The sequence below is a fragment of the Gallus gallus genome, chromosome 4 (genome assembly GCF_016699485.2).
Source record: "Gallus gallus isolate bGalGal1 chromosome 4, bGalGal1.mat.broiler.GRCg7b, whole genome shotgun sequence".
In the NCBI taxonomy this organism is placed as follows: domain Eukaryota; kingdom Metazoa; phylum Chordata; class Aves; order Galliformes; family Phasianidae; genus Gallus; species Gallus gallus.
Window position 1 is genome coordinate 78,808,394 of NC_052535.1, and position 23,415 is coordinate 78,831,808.

Consider the following 23,415-nt stretch of genomic DNA (forward strand, 5'->3'; position numbering starts at 1 on the left):
TGTGTCATGTTTATAACTCAACAGATTTTGTTCCTGTGGTGATATGCTGTGCAGTCTGGACACGCAATGCAGACATGTAATGGGGGCATGGCCAGGAGGAGCTAACAGAGTTCTGGAGACAGGACAGCAGGATGAATGTAATGATCATCACAGAATGGCTTGGGTTGGAAAGGATCAATGATCATCAAGTTCCAACCTCCTGCCATGGGCAGGATTGCCACTCAGTAGATCAGGCTCCCTGGGATCCCATCCAACCTGGCCTTGAATTCCTCCAGAGATGTGATATACTACACTTGGGGTGTTTGTGTCTGCACACTTGGGCACTCTGATCTGGTTAAAAGTCACCCTTAGACCTAAGTATCTATCCATGCATAAAAGTTACATTACCGTATTTATTTTTTTAAGCTAAAGGCACCTGCTAGAGCTCAGAGTTCCCTGCCAAAGGGCTGGGTGTGTGGTTTTTCAAATGCATTATGGAACATTTCAAAAACTGTATCAATGCAAACATTTAAATAAACAGATATCATTAGCTGATGTCAACCTGTGCATGCAGGGCACATAACAGCAGCATTTATTATTTCTGTTTGCATTCCAGGATGGGTATATTGCAGAATTGTTCAGGACTCAGAGTAGTTACCTGCACTGTATAACAATTTCACAACAAAACCCAAAGACAGACTCAGATCTCACGTCTTACACACCAGAGATTCTTGTTGAAAAATCTCCTCACTCTCCTTCCTGTGCTGCAGGAACGTCACCTTTCAAGACATTTGGTTACCAAGACTAAGATCTGTTTAGCAGAGCTACTCTTTGTAGGTAGTATTTTTCTTCAGTTTTCATTTATACGCAATGTCCTGACTATTTTCTTCAGTAAGAGAAATAAAAAATTTCCTAAGAAAGCTTCTGAAGATCCTCTGACTTTGATCTCCTTGTATTTCCAACCCACGAGTCTTAACACATTAATTTTCTTAAATTCTCAAAGTCATAGATGAGTCCTCTTTTACTGTGTCATCATTGTGTCATCATGTCTGTCCATGTTACAGTGAAAAACAGGTCTTAATCAGGTTATTGGAGGTTGCTTTTTATCTCCCTTCTCTGGTAATCTCCTTATTAATCTGTATCAGATCCAGATAACTCTGTGTTATCCAGGGTAGGGGGTTTGACTCGTAACACAGAAAACTAACACCACTGACTCTCACTTTCCTTACAATTAATCCCAGCTACAACTCCATCTGCTGTCACTTGGAACTTGCCTTTAACAACAGAGAAACACTGTTCACCAGATACATGATATCTACTCAGAAATCACAAACAGATGTTCTGGTTGGAAAAAAAAAAAAAAAAGAAAGAAAAAAACAAGGAAATTAAAAAGTAGCACTAAAACACAGCATTTCTGCTGAATTACTGTAATGTACCAGTAACCACTAACATAAAGTACTAATGTACCTTATGAGAATACACATATACTCGAGTCATAGATGCTTTTTCAAGGCACTAGCATAGATCACAGAGAGGATAAATGTCAACATTATAATTCATATGGAAGTACACAACTCCACTTACAGCCACCCTGCAGGAGCTGGAAGTGGGCTGCTTCTTTGCAGAGCTTCCGACCACAGGACTTCTCTCCTACACCTACAGCAGGCACTCAACTTCTAGAAACCAAGCCAGAGACACCAGCAATTTCAATGATGATTTGAAATGTTACATGATCACTTTTTTAAAGACAGTTTGCAAAGAGAAGAAGTATTAATTGCAAAATGAGTAAGTTTCCTATAACTTTTTCTGCAATACTACTCATCAAGCAATATTTTTTTGTAAAATACTAGAAAAAGCTTTTTGTTGAAGTAAATAAGTCCTTTGACTTGTAATGGATTCAGTTGAGGCAGTAGAGATTGCAATACTTCATATGGTATGTTAGCTCCCAGAGGAGCTTACCTGTGAGAAATGCAGGTCTTTTTACATTCTTACCAATTAAAGTCTTTGTTCTCTATTTGTCACTATTTAGAAAACTGAAATATATATATTTTAGCTAAGAACCTCGTGGTTTCACTGCTCCAGGTTTTGGCATTTGGAATCCTACTGTAAAGAGCTCACAAAAGGTCATAAAGTTCTTTAAAAATTAAATTAGTTCTTTAGACCATATATTGTGGTTTTAATCTTTTAAGGAACTAAAAGTGTTGAATCAGACTGAAAAATAATTTCTCTCTCTCCTCTGGGAGAGAATACAATAATATTCTGGACTTCAGCAATTATCCTTGACATAAAAATATTTATATATAATGGCTTTTGAGAGCCTTATCCCCTTCACAGGACTCACAGAAGAGTGATTTTTTTATCTGTGGGATTTTCACCAGAAATAGAAAAAATTATCCTACCTGTTGTATTTTTTAATGACAGCTGCAGCTCAGTGGCATGGAGTTCTGGAAGAGTCCCTGGGAGCAGAGACCAGGTGGAGGGGACAAAGGGGCAAGTTAAACTAATCTATCCTATGGCCATATGGTTTATGGTATTTCCATTGCCTTTATCCTATTCTTATCATCAGGACACACAGGTAAGAAGGCAGAGACAGGAGCCAGTATCTCCAGTGGGAGAAGCTACTGAGTTTCTAAGGACAGATGCAAGGCATTGACATGAAGAGCAAAAGGTCAAATGGGCTATGGATTTTTAGATCACAGACAGAATCAAATAATAGGACACAATTAAGACATCCGGGGAAAAGAACATACAGGCAATGCAGCATTGGTGATGCTTTCACAGAATATATTCGGTGTGAAGCTCAGAGAAATAAACCTAACCTCAGTGTACTTACAGCAATAACTGCAAATGATGTCATTGGAGGGCTGCCATAATAGACTCTAAAGACGTGTCAGCATTCAAATCTAACAAGCATGGAAAAGCCTAACAAGCAATAATGCTACCAAGAGCAAAGTGACCTGGTCTCACCCTGCTGCTTGTCAGGACAGACTTGGTGTCTGCTAGGGGCTCACTGTGGGGAGAACTGCAAATCCCAGGAGATGTGAAAATGCATCTGTAAGGCACATCCCATGTCATGTTGTGCCCTGGGAACAAGCTTCTGAGTGCCAGGAAGCCCCTGAGCCGCCAACAGGCTAAGAGACCTGGTGAGTCCCAAGAAACTTACAGAAAAACTGTCAGGAAACTATGAGTGCACTGCCACATACTATTAACTTGCTTTGTGCTTTTTATCAGAGCATGGTATTTTGTGTTTACTCTTTCAAATCACTTATAAAAAGGGAAGAAAGCATGACAGCGTTAGAGGTGTTCAGGGAGCAGCGCACACATCTCTATCAAATTATGCAGTTCACTGGTTCCTCCACATTAAATATTAATAGAATAAATAATGTCATTCAACAAAGACTTGAGCTACCTTGTACTTGCTGAATTCATAGCAGACTTACACAACTCCTCATCTGTATGTAAGCATGGAAAAAAAAATAAAAAGGTACAAGACATTCAAAGTCAGGCTGGACAAGGCTCTGGGTAACCAGATCCAACTTTAGATGTCCCAGTTCATTACAGGGGAGTTGGACTAGATGTACTTTAAAGGCCTCTCCCAACTCAAACCATTCTATAGAACCCAAAACTTGTTTAAAGGACTTAATATAGGACAGATATTTGCCTTTGGTGGTCATAAAGTCTTAGATGGAAATTAAAGGGTGATCTATGTTTCATAGCATCTGCTTTATCATGATTTGATTAAACAGATTCAGATAGTAGCAAGCAGATTCTCTGTCAGAGTTGGAGATAAACAACACAAAACCTCTCTGACCCTGGCATAGCTGCAGTGTTCACATGGGTGACTGGAAATTGTCCTATTAAAGGTTTCTCATGTCTGGTTTCCATCTTCAGGTTCACATCCACCACTGAGTGCCAACAGGCAACCAGAGACAGAAATGTGTAGTTAACAACTTAAAACCCATGATAACTATATTAGGCTAAATCCTGTATTCACTACTCTTTACTAGTCTTCTCCATACATGCATATTTAGGTAACAGACTTGCTTACAAATCTTTAAATAATTGAATACCTTTAACATTCAGGCAACTGTAATTCAATTTTAAAGCCAAAGATACATTTCCAGTCCTTCAAAGAAAGTTGTCAGCTTGTTCTGCCTGTACCCTGCATTACAGAAAGCCATAAGAACTCTTCCAACTAAATCAGTGTTTCCTGCATAAATGAAATGCTGCACGTTCTTGCCTGTTACTCTCTTACTGGGGCTGCTCTGATGTAGCCAAATTTTCTTCTAAGTCAGTGAAGAAAAGCCCACTACAACCACAACAACTACAACCAGAACAACGCAGCTGCAGCTCACTCAACTCAGCTTGGGTTATTTGTATTAAATTCCATCTTAGCATGCCAAGGTACAACTCAATGCTCAGGAAGCAATACATTTCATGGGGACTGCACAAAGGATCTACTCTTAGGGTAATGTTGAACAAGGGCTTCATCCATGAAATTGTAATTTCTGCTTGCAAAAAAATTCTCCTGAGCACCACAGTATAAATGCTGACCAATAACCACTAGATACAGACATATGGTAACCATGCATGATAATAATTCTTTCCTAATATGATGAAGTACCAAGTTCAAAGACTAATTAAAACAGCCTGAAGAACTGCTCCTAAACACATATGCTTATATATAAATGTGTCATAAATTATTTCAGGTAATACATGCATAAATTCAAATGGCAGAATGACTATAAGTAGTGATGTTGCACTCACTGGGACTGTGTTTAGAAAAACAGGACAGCAAAGTCATATATTTAAATTAATTTTACGTAGATGTGGGAGAATAGCGAAGAGTACATCATTGCAGACTGCAGATGATAGCAACAGAATACACTGAGTGTTACTTAACTTAAGTAACTAAGTTACTTAACTAAGTAACTTAACACTGTGTCAATGCCGAAGTAGTATAAAGAAGATAACGTACTAAATTTATATTCGAAAACAGTGTTGCCAGAAGAAGCTCTGGTGAGGACGCACCTCCAGTTCTATGTTCAGTTTTGGGCCCCTCACTACTAGAAAGACATTGAGGCCCTGGAACGTGTCCAGAGAAGGGCAACAAAGTGGTGAGGAGTCTGGAGCACAAATCTTACGAGGAGCAGCTGAAAGAACTGGGATTGTTCATCTGGGTGAAGAAGAGGCTTAGGGGAGACCTTATTGCTCTCTACAACTACCTGAAAGGAGGTTGTGATGAGCCTTTTCTTCCAAATAACAGTGATATGACAAGAGAGAATGACTTTAAGTTGTGCCGGGGAGGTTCAGGTTGGATTTTAGGAAAAATTTATTGTTCGAAAGAGTGGTCAGGCACTGGAATGGGCTGCCCAGGGATGAGTCACTGTCTCTGGAGGCGTTCAATAAATGTTCAGATGCTGTACTAAAGGACGTGGTGTAGTGGGGAAATAATGTTGGTAGGTGGATGGTTGGACTGGATGATCTTACGGGTCTTTTCCAACCTTGATTCTGTGGCTCTATGGTTCTATACACTGACTACAGAATACACTTTGAGCAGTTAACTGAAATGAGGTTTTTCCTTTTTTTTTCAGAAGAAAGGGTAAATGATCCTCAATCAGTGACCTTGTTTGTGCTGGTTAACATGAGATCCAAGTGAAATACAGCACGTTCCTGACCAGTTGTCAGGAGAGAAAAAAAAAAATGAAGGAAGTGAAATGGACGTGATGAGATAGACTCGAAGAGGCACGGAACTCACTATGAAAGTGATGAATGTCACTGAGCTGCGGCTGGAAAAGATGAAGCACAGCAGGAAGGAAAGAAATACTGTAATTTGCATAATGAATCTGATAGCACGTGTCCCCCATTAAGAGCAATGTAACCAAAGAATCAAAGTATGGACTATGAACTTTCTGTAATTTCTGTAGAAAAATATCTATTTCAAAACTACACAAGTTTTCAATAGCTATATAAATGTAAATTATTGCCCCTATTATTGAATATAGATTTTCTGTATCTACCAGGTACCAAAACCTATCACAAATAGGAATAAATCCAGTGTATAGGGAATAAATCCATTAATTTAGATCTTTGATACTTCGGTTTGCTACAAACTGTGCATGACCACAGACTTTCACCCAATCTCTCTGTACCTCAGTAAAAGAAAAAAATTTCTCTCTTTTAAAAGCAAAGTGAAAGATGACAAGGCTTAAGAGTGTAAGTTTCCTGAACGTGATAAAGACAAGCATTACATGGTCCATGTGAGGAAGGAGAACTGTTGATAGAAATCGGATGTCTGAGCAACACTGTACAACCTCTCCAATTCCTGTCATAGTCCAAGTGTTGAACTAGAACATATAATGAGCTAGAAATTCAGCCCATCTTTGTGAATAGGAGATATAAGTAAATTTTTGAATAAGAGTGAAAAGCAATGTTAAATAATTCAGTACAGAAGTATTCTGATGAAATATACTTCATATACTTCTACCTAGTGTTCTGCCTTTTTTATTTATTTATTTATTTATTTATTTATTTATTTATTTATTTATTGGTAAGGCAACGTGATAGATCATTCGTCAGTGACCGCTGTGCAAAAAATGTCAAATCTGTGTTTGTCACCAGAAATGGCTATATTGATTTTATTGAGTGCTGCAAGAGCAATGTGCTCTATTTGAAAATTAACACTACTAAAAATTAACATACAGAGTTTTCTCTATTCAAATGAAAACATACAAAATATATATATATATGTAATGCCTTTTGAGATAAAACATTAACAGTTCATTTATGTTAAAAGTCTATTCTTTTGTATACTGGAATGAAAGCCATATTGCAACATCCTAATTCATTATCTACAGGTCTCTCTAAACTGCAGGCTGCCTTTCCCCACTGTTTTAATAACATAGACCAAACCAACTGGCAAAGTGATCCCTGGAGAAAAAATAAATACCATACAGAATACTATTATAATCAGCTTTTCAAGGCACTAGCAGAGCATAAATGCAGATGTTCGAGTTTTCTCCCTTTTGGTGAGGAAAGTGTTCTCAGTTTAGCATAACATTTCATCTGAGTCCTTACAACGAAATCAATTTTCAACCCACTGGCCAGTTCAGCACTGAAGTTACAAAATGATTTCAGCATTTGCTTTAATGCTTTGATTTAATAGGGTTGTATATTTCCAGTATCAGTATTTCCTCAACATTACTGTGAATTTCCCCATTATCTCTACTCTGTAGCAAAACATAAAGTTGTTCATCTCAGTCACAGTCTTCTGCTATTAGCTATACAGTCTAATTGTTTTCATCAAATTGCATGTGGTAATTGGATTATTTTAAGAAGAACTTAGGAGACAAAACAGTGAATGAAAAGAAGCAGGTGTAATAACATAGCAGAAAAAAATAAAAAAGACAATATCTGAAAAAATAGCTGCTAACTTCGCAGTGCAGGAGTATGAGAGAGTAACACTTCAAACTAAAAGGAGTGACTGCTTTCCATAATATTTGACAGCAGAATGAACATTCTGCCATTTTTGTGGGTATGAAGAAGTCTTAAAGACATAAATACTTTGGTTTTCAGTGTTCATTTCAGAACTGATAGCTACTGAAAAAAAAAAAAAAAAGGAAGAGGAATCATAAAGTTGTTAGTTGTGCATACATGGCTTTAAAGAACCAAAAAAAGTGATTCTCTTTTCATTTATACATATATATGTGTGTGTGTGTGTGTGTGTGTGTGTATAGAAAAAATACACTTTGCACTTAATTTGTGAGGTTGAGGATTTCCAAAGCATAAAAGTAGACTGGAGTTGCAGAGAGGAGAGGGCGGCATGATAAATATTTCCTTTGGAAGCACTTACCTGGAATTAAAAAGAAATGGTATCCCCCTGTTTTCTAATTGATTCCACCTTCCCCTTTTACTATAATTGCCTGATTTACCTTACAAGCTCTGATAAGGGACTCCAATTGTAATATCAGTCATACCTCCAAATGTTTTGTCTGTGCTCAGGAATTGGCCCAGTGAGTATTTTCTCTTGCCTAAAAATAGAAAACAAAAAGAGAAAAAGTTTAAGTAGTGATTTCTGTTAAAGCGTATAATTTTGGAGTAGAAGGGTTTGAGAATTTTTCAACAATTTTACTTTATGTATGTCCTGAATTGAGTTTGGAAATGTGGGAACTATAGCTATCAATAAACAATGACGTTGTTTGCTAGATAGATTCTTCTGTAAAACTGATGATCTACAGTGAAGACTTAAGATCTACAGTGACACTTAAGTAGAAGTGCAAGTAGGAGGAAAGGAAAACCGCAAATAATAAGAGCCAAGGTACACTACGAAAGCCAAATAACAAAGTGGTTCTTAACACAGAATCATAGGCTTAGGTTGGAAGGAACCCTAAAGACCATCCAGCCCCAACCCCTGCAATGGACAGGACCACCACCCATCAAATAAGGCTGCCCAGGGTTCCATCCAACCTGGCCTTGAGCACCTCCAGGGATGGGGCATCAACAGCTTCTGGGGCAAAACATGTAATCAAGTGGTGAGCATCCTGCACATAGTAAAGAGCAACGTGCAGAAATCTAATGTGTGTTCAAAGAGAAACTTGACAACTTAATCAAGGTTCACTGCATGAATATGAACTGATACTACTTCAAGAATTCATGAAGTTGCAAATGATCAAGGCCTTGGAGACTATCAGTCTGCCCTGGTCATTTCCTCAAGGTAACTGCTTTCAGTCACTGTATTTTATTATTTATTTATTTTTAATCTTCCTTTTATGTCTGCAAGCATATTTCCATTCTATCCACAAGTAGACTCCCATTCTGTAAGCATAAAAGCAACATTAAAAATAAATAAATAAATGGCAGTATGCCTTTCCTAGGTGTGACCTAGTACATGCCTGTAGAATACAGGTGGTGACCACTCAAGTAAGGATATTAGGAAATTATTCCTAAAATAACTGCACCAATAACTGGAATGGCACACCTCAACTGCTGATAGGATGTCCAAAGCATGTGTGAAGTACCGCTCAGACACAGCCTGTTCATCCCAGCACTGACACCACCTGCAGCCCAGCACCCCTTTTGCCAGCAGTAGCCAATGTCATGTTGAAGGTCTGAAAAAGGCTTCAAGGCATAAAATAAATTCTTAATGATGCCACTCCCCTTAACGACTGCTGAAGGGTTATATATTAACCGAGTCAAGGTGGCACACACACCAGGAATGAAACAGCCATAATCTATTTGGATCAAATCTTGAAGAGCACAAAGAGAGTTCTAAGAGCTGTGGCAAAGGAAATAAAACTCAGCTGACAGTTTAATTTATGCTAGCAAATCAGATAGTACTTCTGTCTCATTTGGAGCTACTTTCAGAGAAGAAGAAAATCCACAGCTGCAACTTAAGTGACGCAGCAGTAATACACATCAGCTATCTGTGGAAAACAAGGCATTGTATTTGTCATAGTCTTATAAAAAGGTCAGCAGCTGAAAGCATACGTTATTTGTCATGGGGTTTTCTCGATAGCCAGGTGAGTAAACAAAATGAATGTGAATTCCTGCCTAGACAGCATCTGTTTCTTCATTTTGACACTTTTCTCCTACCTTTCCCAGTAAGCCCTTTGGCATTCGGGCTCTGTAGAGCTGTACACGTCTTTCCCAGCCCTGAACACACTGTGTTTTGCTGTCTCATTATTTACCAAGTCTGACTCAACCCACCTGAAGATCTCTAGTTCTGGCTGTATGCTGTGGAGGGACAAAGGCCTCCAGCATGCTGAGATTCAATTTCACATGGAAAATGCAACAGAGCTGTTCATGAAACTATGAAACTCTGGAGAACAGAAAGTAGTATACTTCACATACCTTTTTTTTTTTTTTTTTTTTTAAATTATCCTCACCCTTTTTTAAAAATAGCATCATGGATCTGATGCCGAATGACAACTTTCAATGACTGTGCAAATGTATATCAGTGACAGTAACAAAAGGCTGCTTCAACTTCAAACTATTCGGTGGATGAGCTTCCAGTCAAGCTGCCCAGGCACACCAAGACCAGCAGTGTCCATAGGATGCTGGGTGTGGTAAAACAAAATTAATACTCACTGATAAAAGAGCCCAGCAAGCCAAACCAAAGCAAAAAAGGGAGAATAGCCAGTATCCAGGGGTCACTGGCAATAGAGGGATGAGGGAGGTGCAGTCCTAAAACACCACATTCTTATTTGTAGTATTTTATTTATCTTATTAATTTGTGGCCTTTTTTTCCCCCTTTGGTTAGCCAAGACAACTATAGTGATTCTCTTAATCCTTAGAATATTTTTCTGTTCTAAAGAAGAGTGAATACTGAGACAGAACCAGCTTAATTTATGACAGAGCTGGCATGAATTGGAGCCTATGATAGCTAAATTTGCCGACCTGTGTTCATACAGCATCATCAGGCCAGGAGATGCAATGATTACACTGTTACAGCTATCTTGTTTTCCACTCCCTCAAGTAAAGTTTATTTTTTAGCAAACTAGCACCTAACCATATAACCAACATAGTTCTTCTCTACTCCTTATTGCTTTCTTAAGAGGAAACAAGAAGAAAAGAGGATATTCAATCCCCATCCCAACCCACCCAGGAATTAAGAGCGCTTAGAGGGTCTGGCTAAAATGAGAGATGAACATGTTTGTTAGATGTAATAATGTATGCCCATATGGAAGGAATAGCTAAAGTGTCCTTTCCTGTAAAAGAAACTGAACAGATTGCCTAGAAATAGGCAGCTCCCATTCCCTTTACAGAGAAAAGCAAATGCCATCCAGATGGAAATTATCAAGTGGATCTAACAGCTAAATTTTATTCCCATGTGATCTTTGTTCTACTTATCACTCATTATACCAGGAAAATTATTTTCCTTATATCCCAAGTGCAGACAAGAATATTATTTATCATATGCTCATTCAAAATATTCTGTATTGAAGAGTTCCCTGATGAGATATTGATTTTTTTTTCCACGCAAAAAGGGGGAAAAGATTGTCCTTCCCAATGGGAATATTCATTTAATATCTGTGGATTCCCATTAAGTCCTACATGTGAATGAGGACTATGTTGTTCCTGTGGCACAGCAGCCAACTTCACAGCACCTTCCTGATGTCCAGTGTGACTAAATGTCTTTTCAGCACTCCTATTCTCTTGCCAAGTTTTACAAAAGTTCATGTTACGAAGCTGCAGTTAAACAATACTGAGACTCTTCACCTACTTTTATTTACATTCTCCCATGGGTAAGTATTTGAATTGGAAGCTTGCACTGAATAAAAGCATAATTTAAAATCATCAAGGATCCACATCTTTGGCTGTACATCATTATATATGGGCATATACAATCAAATTCAATAAATTAGGGGGTGTTTTCCAAGGCTTAAGAGGAGTTAGCTAGCAACTAAAATGTAAATAACATTACATCTCTGTATCTCAAATCTCTATAACAATGTGGCAAAAAAGTCATATTTGTGTAAGCATATGTCCCCCATAAATTTCTGATTATATTTATGGATGCTTATTTCTTGTCTTATAGAGTTATATATGCTCTGGATATATACTTTATTCCAGCATGAATTTCTTTTAGGTTGAAAACCTACAGCAGCATGGGTACCTTCTTTTATGAGGATAATAAATTTTAACAGCCGTGGCTGACTGACAGGATTAAATAAAAAGCATCCAATCTATCTGGGCCATGTAACACTGTCTTTTTTTTCACATTAATTATTGAACATAAGTTCAGCTTGTGTCACAGGCTATCAAGCAGGCTTATAAATTAGGCAATAAATTAGAAGTTGATTTTTTTAATGGTGTGGTCCTAAACAGATAACGCTGCATTCAGCTGCAGCAGTCCCAAACTACCAAGGATCCTACATCTTTAGAAATCACAGGAACAATGCTGAGAGGGTGAAAATGAACATGGCACCCATACACCATCCAGGGCCTGAGGTCTGTGTGACCAATGTTTTCATCTCTTTCAGAATATAGATGATGGATGGATGGATGGATGGATGGATGGATGGATGGATGGATGGATGGATGGATGGATGGATGGATGGAGGTAAGCTTTGCAGTGTCTGGGAATATAATGGCACTGATGCATAGGGTTCCCAATGTAAAACACACAGATGGAAATGCAGTTCTGATGATTTAAAGAACAGGGTGGCAAGCAGATTCAGACTTACTATGGATTCAGATTAACTACGACAGTATGACTTGGTAATCAGTCCCAAACCAATCTTTTTGGAGCAGGAAGAAGCCCCTAACATTAAGCTGCCAGGATATCCAGGAGAGATGTATTGCTACAACTTCTCAATAACTGAGAGCTCAAAGGTAGTAATTCATTTTATAGCATATAACATGATATTACAAATAAGTCTTACAGACAAGACAACCTCTTCTGAGGGAAAAGCTAGTTTAGGAAATAAAACATGCATGCTTATAAATTCAAGGAATATAAGCTATTATTCCTAATAATACTGCTAATATAATAACCTTGTTCATACACCATTGATTTACAACAGGTTTAACATACTATGGAAGTTACCCAGTACTACAGAAGAAAGAAAAGTATGTTTAAAGAAAAGTCTGTTTATTTCAAATGATAAGAGTGCTTACTTTCCTGCTAAAGTTTAGATTATGTTTTTTTTTTTCCCAGGACTACTTTTAAATTAAGGAAGAGCCTTCTTCTCAAAATGGTTTATTAAACTGAAGGATGTGTCTTGACTATCACATTATTCTTTCCCCAGCGTTCAGTTTGCCCATGCACAGGGCTGCACACATTCTTAGCAAATATGTCATCTTCTGGAGACTTGCAAGAGTCTGAGCAATTGCTTTTAATTTAGAAGCAGCAGAAACTGCTTCTATCCTTTACCCTCTGTAAAGCTCCCAGGGAAGCATACCGCCAAGGATTTCTTTTAATATCACCTTACTTAGGACAAAGAAATTAAAGAGAAGAACACAAAAGAGGTCAGAAGCCCTCTAAAGGAAATATGTGCTTACGTGATTTCCCAGAAGAATGACAGTGACTGCAGGTATGAATCCACTGAAGAAAACTTACCACAAGCCAGGCTGAATCCAACACTTGAATACACTGTTTTATAAGCTGCTACTCTTTTCCACATTGTTCTATTTTGCACTTTTCAAGGGGATAAGCAAGTAAAGAGTAGTGCACAGTTCACAGATGAAGAAGAGTGAATTTATTCTATTCTTATGCTAAAACTCCTGAGTATTAGCACCAGATGTATGCTCAATGCCTCACTTGATGAATGTTGTCTCTGATCTCTTGTGGCCCCAGAGAATTTATGTCAGGTCAATAAGGCTTCAGATTTACATACACCTTTTATTTCCTATTTAATATATTTATAAACTGTTACCTAAATGCCTTAAAGTGAATTCAAAAGAGTTGAAGAACATAAATAAAGATGAAACTACATAGATAATCCAAGGAATAAGTACAGAAGAAAAGTCCTCAGGCAGAACATTCAAAAAAGAGATAGAACATCATTAAAAAAAAGAGTGTTAAAGTCAGTTATCTCTTACGAGACAGCAGCTGTTTAGGACACAGGAGGAAGATAGGAATCACATTCCCTTTCTTCTGCAGTACAGACCTGACATTCAAGATCCCCCTTGCCTCAGCTTTACAGTCAGTGAACTGAAGGGTCAGCTCTAGAGTATGGATTGCAGTGCCTGTTTTAGATCTACACTGTTGTGAGATGAACCCTGTCCTGCAGACCAAGTGCTGATTTCTCTTCAGGACTGTTACAGACATCAGGAGATTAACTTCACACTTGGTGTAAGGAATCCGACTTTCTTGATCCCAAATTAAGCAGAATTCAAGCTTAGTTACTAAAGAGATAATTACAAACTCCCTGCCTCCAAAACAGACAACATTTGCTGCTGTGAAGGTTCAGAGATTGGCTGAGCCGTCCTAAACTGAAAGATGTCTTCTGAGAGATGAGAACAACTCTGTGCACCCCAAGGTAAGCTCCAAGCACAGTCATAAACTATCAGTGCCCTCCAGCTACTGCCAAAGGCAGCCTCACTCCTAGATTTATTTTACAGCCCCCTCACCAGAAGGGACTGTCTGCAGCCAGATGGAAACTAAGATGTGGCTGCTGAGAGACGGAGTCCTCAGCCTACAGATGGGAAAGCAGAGAGGTGGCACCCAGCAGATGGTGGGGGCAAGGCAGGGCACCAGTAGATGGCCACGTTCTCCCTTTCTAGCTGTGGCTCAGAGCAAGAATGAATCACTCATAACTTTCAGCCTTAGAGCCACGCTACAAAAAATGACAACGTGCTCTAGGAGCTTCCCACTTAAAGAACGCTTTGCCAGACAGCAGTATGCTGAGATGCCACACCATTCAAAGCTTCTCACTCTTGTCTAAAAGTAAGTAGTGCAAGTTCAACTCAAGTGAACTTCAAGGAATCCTTTGCTGAAATTCCCTGCTTGATGTTCTCGCATCGTGACAGAATAGGTAACACTTTAATTTCTGATTAATTGTTGACTAAATGTTCTTTGTACACCACCAAAGAATCAATCAAACAAACAAAAATAAAACCACACCCCTCTCTTTCTATCCTTGATCCTTTGACCTCAGTGCCTGAGAAGCCAGGGTAACAGCTGGTCTGGGTCACTAGATTGAAACAGAGCTGCTGTAGCATGCTGTGAACCTGACCCATCATCTGTAAAAATATCCTCAAGCTTTTTACTAGAGTTCAGAAGATCTTCAACAAGGGTGCAAATCAGTCTAGTTTCCAGTACAGGAGCAAAATTTCAAGATTTTATGCATATAAAAACAAGACAAAAAAAAAAAGTGTTAAGAATATTTTATACAAACATTGATCTTTTTCTCTGCAGAAAGTAACTTTCCAATTATTTTATATTACCATCATTTATGCCAGTCCCCTGCATTTATACATAGGTAAGGATACAAATATTCATAAATATTTCATATATATTTATGTGTAAAGGAACACAATGTCCTATGATTCGCCATTATATTGACTGGTAAGATCCAGGACACAGTCTGGGGAAAGACAATATTCTCTTTATTCACAAGAAAAATCTGCTGCAAGAATGATAGATTTAAGTCAAAGCTACCAGCTGGCTGGCCTGCTAAGAGTACAATTGCACAAATAGATCTGGGAGTTTCTTGGTTTAATCAGTCCATATGAAAAAGGTCAGCACTGAAAAAACCTTCCATGCATGATCTGGTTTTAATAAGGGGCTTTAATATTCATCAGCTTAAGGACTAAAGGAAAAGATTGTTTCTAAGAAGATACCAGATAGCATTCTTACACATCAGAGTTGCCACCCAAAAATGTAATCGTGATTTATTAAGGACTGCAGAACATACAATCATTGGATATTCATTTTTATACTGACCCATAACAATGTGAGTCCTGAGCATGAGACTGAGTTACTATGATCTGAGCCTCCAATTTCATCACCAGATCTTGTATATTCATAAAGATTTTTACAGTATGAGAAAAGCATTAGACAGGAAGTGATAGGCTTCCATAGAACCCCTTCCCCTTTTCTCCTAATGTCATGAGAACCTAGATCTAATGGTGGCATCACTTCCATTGATCACACTAAGTTTTGCTCCCTTTTTTGCCTGAGCTGCACCATCATTTTATTTTCTAAGTTTATCTTTCATGTAGCCATTAAAATACACTGTGTGCTCCATTTCAGGTTACTACTTCCGTGTACTGCATGTATATTCTATTTCTAAATAATACTTCATTAAAAAAAGAGAGAAAAATCTTTGCTGCTGAAGTAAGGTATTTTGCCCTTAGTTCTGGTGAGTTCAAGCATGGAAAAAAGAACAGAGCAAAGATTACCTGAAGGTGTTAACAAGAATGATTTTGACGTGAACTGTTGATCCTAGCAAACATCTTTGTCATGTTTCTAACAAGTTCTTTGTAACTGAAAGGGTCTTGATGGAAAACAGGCTCTGAGAGCGCGGGTTAGTAGGATGTATACTGATGTCCAGTTTCCCTCTAGGTGTGCTGATAAACCCATCAATCTCAGATAATGCCATTTGACTTGAGCAGTCCTTGGGTACCAAGCAACAGATAATTAACACAAACTGTTCAGATGTGTTCTTTAAGCATGCTGTTACCAACCCTCAGTTTCAAAAACAAAAACAAAAAAAAACCCCAAACAAATAATTTACAGAATAAGAGGAAGTATTAATCATTCTGTATGAATCACTCAGCAAGCTCAGAATCCCAAAGGGTTTCAGCTTGGCAGGACACCAGTATGCAAACCATCTGGCCTGCCACTGTACGTCTTGGAGCTGGTTTCTATAAATGACAGTGTTTAAAGAATTTGAAAGACCTTGTTGCTGATGTAAACCATCATCTAATCTTGTATATCAATTAGCACAAAATTATTTGGCATCATATGACTATCATTTCTCATTTGTCTACTCAGTGTTGAGATGAAATGGAGTAGGACAGAAGTTTCAAAAAGAGCCTTTAGATGATTAATCTTTCCTAGGGCTGTTGTAGGTAACAATGCAAACGAACGCTGCTAAATTACTAGCATTCCTCCACTGCAGTTTCTAAAATCTTGCATTTTTACTTAGCGGAAGTAAAAAGCAATGGAAATGGATAGAAAAGTTAGAACTGTGGTATCTACACATATTTAATTTTTGTTGTTGTTGTAGGAAGAATGCATTTCTCAAAGAGTTAAAAAAAAAAAAAACAACAAAGGGCTACAGGATTTTAATTAAAATCTATGACTTGCAGAGCAAAGCTACAAAGTGCCAGCAAATAACCTATTTGCCTGAGGAATTTCTTGAGTCTACTACGTAATATGCAGCTCCTTGTTGGTAATATGTCTGCAAGTGTCTGTTCCCACAACTACAACTGTGTGTGTCTGCAGACCTTGTTCAGGAAATAATTAATTTCAACAGAAGGAAAAATGGTTATAATAATATAATGGTAATAATAACCTACTTAGCTGTAACATGAAGCATAATAGATAAACCATAGTTATCTTTGATTAAAAGAGAATGGACAGAGAAAGGCTTAATTTCATGGTAAAATACTATGGGATTTATGATAACAGGCTATCTTACCATCATACAATATCATTATTAATACCCTTATTATTAACACGCTTCATGTATTATCATCTGACCTCTAGCTGACCTGAGCAACCAGTTCATGTAATTTACTGTCAGCAAGATGAAGCTCTAAAAAAGTTTTCGTTAAGTGCTGGTTTTTAAAGCATCATTTTATCAATATGAAAGCTATCATGTCAAATAATGTGTTTTTCTACATCAAAATATCCTAGACTTAAATAAGACAACTTGTGGCAGGACATCAGATTTATCTTCAGAACTGCTGGCCAGCATTAGAGAGAATATGAAGACAGATGAGAGCAGAATTCCAGACGTTGGATACTCATAGGTGTCTCTGCTTTAAAACATCGGTTCCAGTGGCTGTTTCCCATGACATATGGTGTGTATTTTCTAAAGAGGTTTTGGATGAAGACCAATTCAGTTACTGCTGTAAGCAATTGCTCTGCTACATTACTGAGCAAATTAAGATGGGTTTCCCACCATGAGGAGTGAATGTGTGTATTAACACTTCTTCAAAACCAGTCATTTTGTTTCTGGCTTTGGAGGAGCAGCATCAAACAAAGCAGTAATGCACTATGAACCAACTGGAGGTAATCAGTGAAGGCAGAGAAAAAGCACAGAAGAGTGTCACAAATTTATGTGTGTTAAAAATGCCCTTTCTTAATAAAAGTGATTAAAAATAATGAGAACTAGGAAATTTGAAGAATTGAGTTTCCAAAAATATCAACCCTGGTTGGTAGAATCTCAACATAAATGGCACTTAAGTGTTCAGGGGAATTTGCAGTCATGCTCTGTTAAATTTTCCAGACTCCAATTATCTTGGCTCACACATACCTCCTTTCTGCTTCCTCCCATTACCCCAGGTTCCATCAAAGGTTCACACAGACTTGACCACATCTATTTCTGAGTCAGGCTCACAAGGAAGCTCTACCACAACTACGCTAGAGCAGCTGGCCTGGCATTGCCTTCACTTGTGTTTACTGCAGGTATAGGGGTTTGCCATCTCAGTATCCACCCCAGGAGCTCTGATGTTATGGTACTCATGACGCCCAAGCAGTAACCTAAAGAAGCACGCTGAAACAAGTCCAGTAAAACTGCTAAAATTAAACTGGAATTTGAATAAAGGGCTTAAAAGTAACAATTGAAGGATGGTGTTTTATGGATACTACCATCTACAGGAACACATAGTGAGTATCCTGTTGTAAGTCAGCTTACTAAAAGAAAAAAAGAAAAAAAAATCCTAAGACATTAATGAACTACTAACAGCAGAACTACTGCCACTTTTACATAAAGCAGGAATTTAGGAAGTCCACGCCACAATATCTCCTTAAGTTCCTGTCACTCAAGCCAGATATTTTTTCAGAAGTTGCCACTGCACTCCGAGGAAATGGGTTGCATGTAAAAGCAAAAGTGATTTAATACATTGTTTCACAGTTAAAGGAAAAGCAAATCATAGACAAGTGGTAAAGCAAAAATTGAGAAGCAGCCTGGCGGTTGAAAACTCTGCTGGTTTCAGTTGTCTAAAGTGTTCTAAGAAATCCTGATCGTAAAAATTATTAAAGCTCTTTCTCACGTAAATTTTCCAGACACCTCAAACATCTAGTAAAATATTTTTGGTTTAAAAAATAAGCAGTACTTTTTATACATACAAAGTAGTATGACAATGGGAGTATCACATTGCTAATATGCTTTACCTTGTTTTATTTCTGAGGTTTTTATTCTTTCCCATGCAGCTGATTTCTTCCCACAGGATTTCGACCTTTATTACTTGCTGACAACATGTCTGACAAAGAGCTTTTTGCTGTGGTAGCTGAGGTTGAGCCATCTGTTTTTTCTCTAGAGAGCCATGCATTATTTGTAATGACATCTTTCTGTTTAATTCCCTGGGGAATAGCACTTGCATGCTGATTTCCTATTTGACCCCCAAATACATCATCCCATTTGGACAAGCAGTCCGTCCCCTGCATGGACCAGTCACGCTCTGAAAGCTCCAGTGTATTCTTCATCTTTTGGAGTGGAGGCCAAGGTGTTTCCTCATGAGTCACGGACAGGTTGGGGTCAGCCTTTGAGCTTGTATTGGAGGAGACAAATGAAGGTAGCTGAGGAGGAACAAAGAAAAGAAAACATAACCACGGATGTCCTAGTGCATTTCTGTATCCTGTATGGAAACGTGTCACTCTGGACATTGTGGTTGATTTCAATTGTAGCCTCCCGTTTAATTCTACAATAGGTCTGTGTCATGCTCTCCCTGTGATTTAATTAAAGCACACATGGTGTAAATGTATTAAAAAAATAAATCCAGGAATTATCAAAGATCAGGGTCATCAAAGAACTGCTTACATTCTGCTCTCCCTAATAATTTTCGGCTACAGCAATATTTTCATCAATCCTTTTTATATATGACTGTGATAAAGAAGACCACTGGGAAATCAGTTTAAGCTGTCACATATAGCCCCTGGATTAAATAATTATGAGTTCTATATGTTACCAGGATTCTGAGTCAACATTTTTTCATATAATAAACTTCTTAACTAAAAGGAGACATCAGTGTCTTACATGATTTTTTTTAACGTAACAGTTGAAAAGCATGAACTACATATTGCTTGTTTTATTTCTTTTATTTTAATCTGAGCTAACAAGGAAAATTCAGTAGAGCAATATTCATAACTGCTGTAGCTAACTGGCTCCAGTAATTGCAAACTCAAGTTTTGTTTCTGTATAATTATGGAGAGGTTTTGTTGTCTTAGAGAGGGTGAAATCTCTTGCGTGTTTAGTTTAGCAGCAGTCTGTCACAAATGCAATTGCAATTGATCAACTTTGTTCTTAACGGGATTCCTGCAGTTAATGGAAATTGCTATAAGAGCTTCAGGGCATAGGAATAATTGGATCACTAAAAAAACAAAATGGAGGGAAAAAAAGGTAGGACAGAATCAACGTGATAATTCCTCATTTTTTTTAAACATCGAACAATTTTCAGAGATAACCTTAGCAGAACATATACCATGATGAAAACATATTTTAATCATTTTTATGTGTTTCAAGCCATTCTTAGGCAATAAGAAAATGTATAATGAAAAATGTTAAGAATTTGTTATCTTCAGCTTGTTTAAACTAACAATAAAATATACATCTCTGGAAGAGACCATTCAAATATTTATAGGATCTGTAAACTGACTGTCAAGAACAATACATTTAAGTAAAATAAAAGTAACGAAATAAACTTTACTGACCTGGCAATTTCTGTGATAGTTTTGTCTTAGTTCCCGATGCAACGCTATGATCCTCTCTGGACTTGTTAATTTTACAGAAGAACTGGTGTGCATATTTGGAGTGATGTGAGAACTGTGGATGCCATCTGCCTCTTGCAGAGAGTTTGCAGGTATTGACCCTGACGTTCTGCTCACTCTGACCAAAGCCTCATGATTCTCTGACTGTGCACTGACCTCTGAAATGTCTGTGGAAGATGGCAGCATCTGCAAGACAAAATGTCATTTTTAGAAACTCAGGCTAGATGAAGCTTTCCAGCACTGTTTATTTTGAGTAAGTGGAGGCTGTTTGGACTAATTCATTGCAAGAAACATTCACAGAAATCAAATGTAAACTAATGATATTTATCGAAATAAGAAGATAATATACCAATTACTTTAAGTGTGAGGCATTCTTATATCTTTCTAAAATGGAATTCTGTATTCCTCAACTCTTCCCCAGGAACTAAAAATTCCAAATTTACATCTGAATATTTAGAAAAACTAGGAAAAAAAAAAAAGAAAGAAAAGAAAAACACTAATATTAAAGATTGCACAATTTATCCTCTTGAAGGATTAAAAATTTATAGCATGTTTCTTTCACACACATTCTCTTGCTCAGCAACAAATCCAAGTTTGTCTACCTAAGAATGCTCAAGGAAGTTAAATGTAATGGATTTTAAAAGTTCAGTTACACAAACTCTTTGGCACATCCTCTTATTCCATATTTAAATTAACTTAACTGATTTTATTGTACAATAAAATTGACTTTGACACCACACAGTGCTTTCAGATTACTCTTCCAGAGTATCCTCTTCACTGAGCTGACGTCACATTAAGACAGAAATGTGGCTTGATTACTAATGTACCGTTTCATAATAGTTGCCAACAAGAAGAGAAGAGTTCACTGAAAATAAATGACTATCACAAGGAAGTAGAATTTTGTCATAAATACAAATTTATTGATGAAACAAGAGTAATGATACATTATTTTCTTTGCAGTTGCAAAGAAAATGAATTTAAGATTGTTAACAGTATTTTCAGCCTTTAGGTTTTTGTTTGTTTGAATTACTTTCAAAATTAATACATCTGATTTCAAGTTATCACCTCATTGTCATTAATTCTCTGGCAGAAGCTTCAAAAATGCATACACTGTAAATGTTCCAAATCAGGAATTGTTATTTAAGATAAAACACATTTTACTTAAAGAAATGTATTGGTTTTTCTCTCTGTGTCTTTAATAAGCATTAACTACATCACTTGTGTCCATTAAAAAAAATCAAAAAAAAAAAAAAAACCCCACAAAAAAAAAAAAAAAAAAAAAAACCCAAGGGGTTCTGAGGTGTTATAATGGTGTAAACTGGTTTTGAAGTGATCCCCTAAATGTGACTATCATTTACTGGCAAGCAGATCCACCAAAATCAAATGCTGTGACAGTGTAAAGGAGAACATTCAGTATGTGAATTGCTGCCATTGCCAACGAAAGAAGTTTCACCATCTTGCAGAAGTGATAACCATAGAGCTTTATGTGTAATATGCAACTTGCAAGCAGTTCAGGAGCAGCTCCAATACCAGGGTCAGAGCACACAGATGCCAATGGTGCTGTACTGTTCTATAACCTTGGAGGTGACCCTAAAATCCTTACAGGATACAAGCTAGCCTGACCTGAGAAAGCTCATCACTCTAGTCCCTGGCTTACAAAACAACACTTCTGGCTCTTAGGCTCCCTAGAGTGTGTGTCTTGTGGTTCTTAAATATACCAACGCACTGGTAACCTGTTCATGGGGTCAGGGGTATGAATTGTGCCTTTTCACCTCTAGATCTGGTGTGCTGCAGGACAGAACATTACCCAGGACACACCGTGTAAGAGAGTGTGAATGACAAACATAAGTGATGGACGCTGACTTTGATCCCATTGCACCATACATTCTTGTCTCCTCATCATAAGAGGGGGGATTCAACACTGAATTCTGGCCATTGATCCCATTAAAGCACCACACACAATTTGTTTTGCCAGCTGAGATGACAGCTACTCCTTTACAGCAGCCACCACCTGTCTCTTTCACTTCAGGCTGTGCAGCAGGTGAGGAACAGGACAACTTCAAGGAACTGAAGGACCACTCACATGGACCAACTTTGCTGCTCCTCCCAGAGGACTTGCTTTTTATCTATGCTGATTATACAGATAGTCTGTGATCTGGATAGTGTTTATTTAGGCAGGGTGGCATGAACACCCAATCAAATCCTAGGATCAATGTCATAGATCAGTGAGAAAGCAAAAGCTATACATTTGGATGTTCTCCTGTAAACACTGAAACCAAAGGAATCTCCAGAAGGCCTCGGCTTCTAACCAAAGTTATGAAGGCAGCGACTGTCACCAGCACTCACAAAAAGTGCTGGCTGGCTGAAAGTAGTGGAGGGGTTACAAAAGGCAGCCCTGACATGTTCTGAGGCATCAAGAGATTGGATCTAAAATTATTTGATGAGAATTTCCTCACTACAGGAAGCACAGTTAGAGGCATCCCTAGTGATAGATGAGACTCAGCAGGAGCAGCACAAGTTATGGAGTCCAATGACCCGTGCAAAGGCAAATCACTGTCCTCCTCAGTAGGCAGGATTGCTGCTAAAGCTACCAGGAAAAACACAACTGTATCAAAGCTGTGACAGTCACACATTCCATCGCTAGTAAAAAAATAATCTTTTTCAAGTCTTTTCTTCTATTTCCCTCAAATGTTCAACTTGCAAACTCATTTCAGTTCCAGGATTAATGAATTATACTGCAGCTGATGTAGCAAGAATCACCAGAAATGTGGGTTATGAGTTAATGCAAGCCCTTAGGAGTGGAACTGCTACCACACTGACAAAGTGCTCACAGAAAGGTCTGTATATGAAAGCTGGTATGATTCTCTCAAAAAGGTTCATCTTTAGCATTTCATAAGGCTTTGTGAAACACTAAAAATCACGTTTTCTCTAACTCTATGGATGTAACCAAGCATTATATTTATGAAGATAAAAATTTCAGATTTTTGTCCCAGTGTGTGAATTTCTTTGATGTGATTAGATAATTATCACACTTAACTACTTACAGTATTAAT

General features: G+C 37.8%; 1 protein-coding gene across 2 annotated transcripts in view; it reads right to left on the reverse strand.

Moving 5' to 3' along the window:
• C4H4ORF50 (chromosome 4 open reading frame, human C4orf50) overlaps positions 1-23,415 on the reverse strand; it is a 76,086-nt gene that overhangs the window by 26,535 nt on the left and 26,136 nt on the right. The window contains exons 13-15 of one of the 2 annotated variants that reach the window (XR_001466433.4): positions 20,306-20,548; positions 18,770-19,174; positions 7,956-8,009 (exon numbers count right to left, since the gene is read on the reverse strand). Coding sequence is in view for 1 of the 2 variants with exons in the window: in XM_046940423.1 (XP_046796379.1) it covers positions 18,791-19,174; positions 20,306-20,548 (627 nt within the window). In the remaining variant the exon portion in view is untranslated. Of the gene's footprint in view, positions 1-7,955; positions 8,010-12,306; positions 19,175-20,305; positions 20,549-23,415 lie in introns of those variants that run through there. The other variant, XM_046940423.1, reaches the window with a different exon arrangement.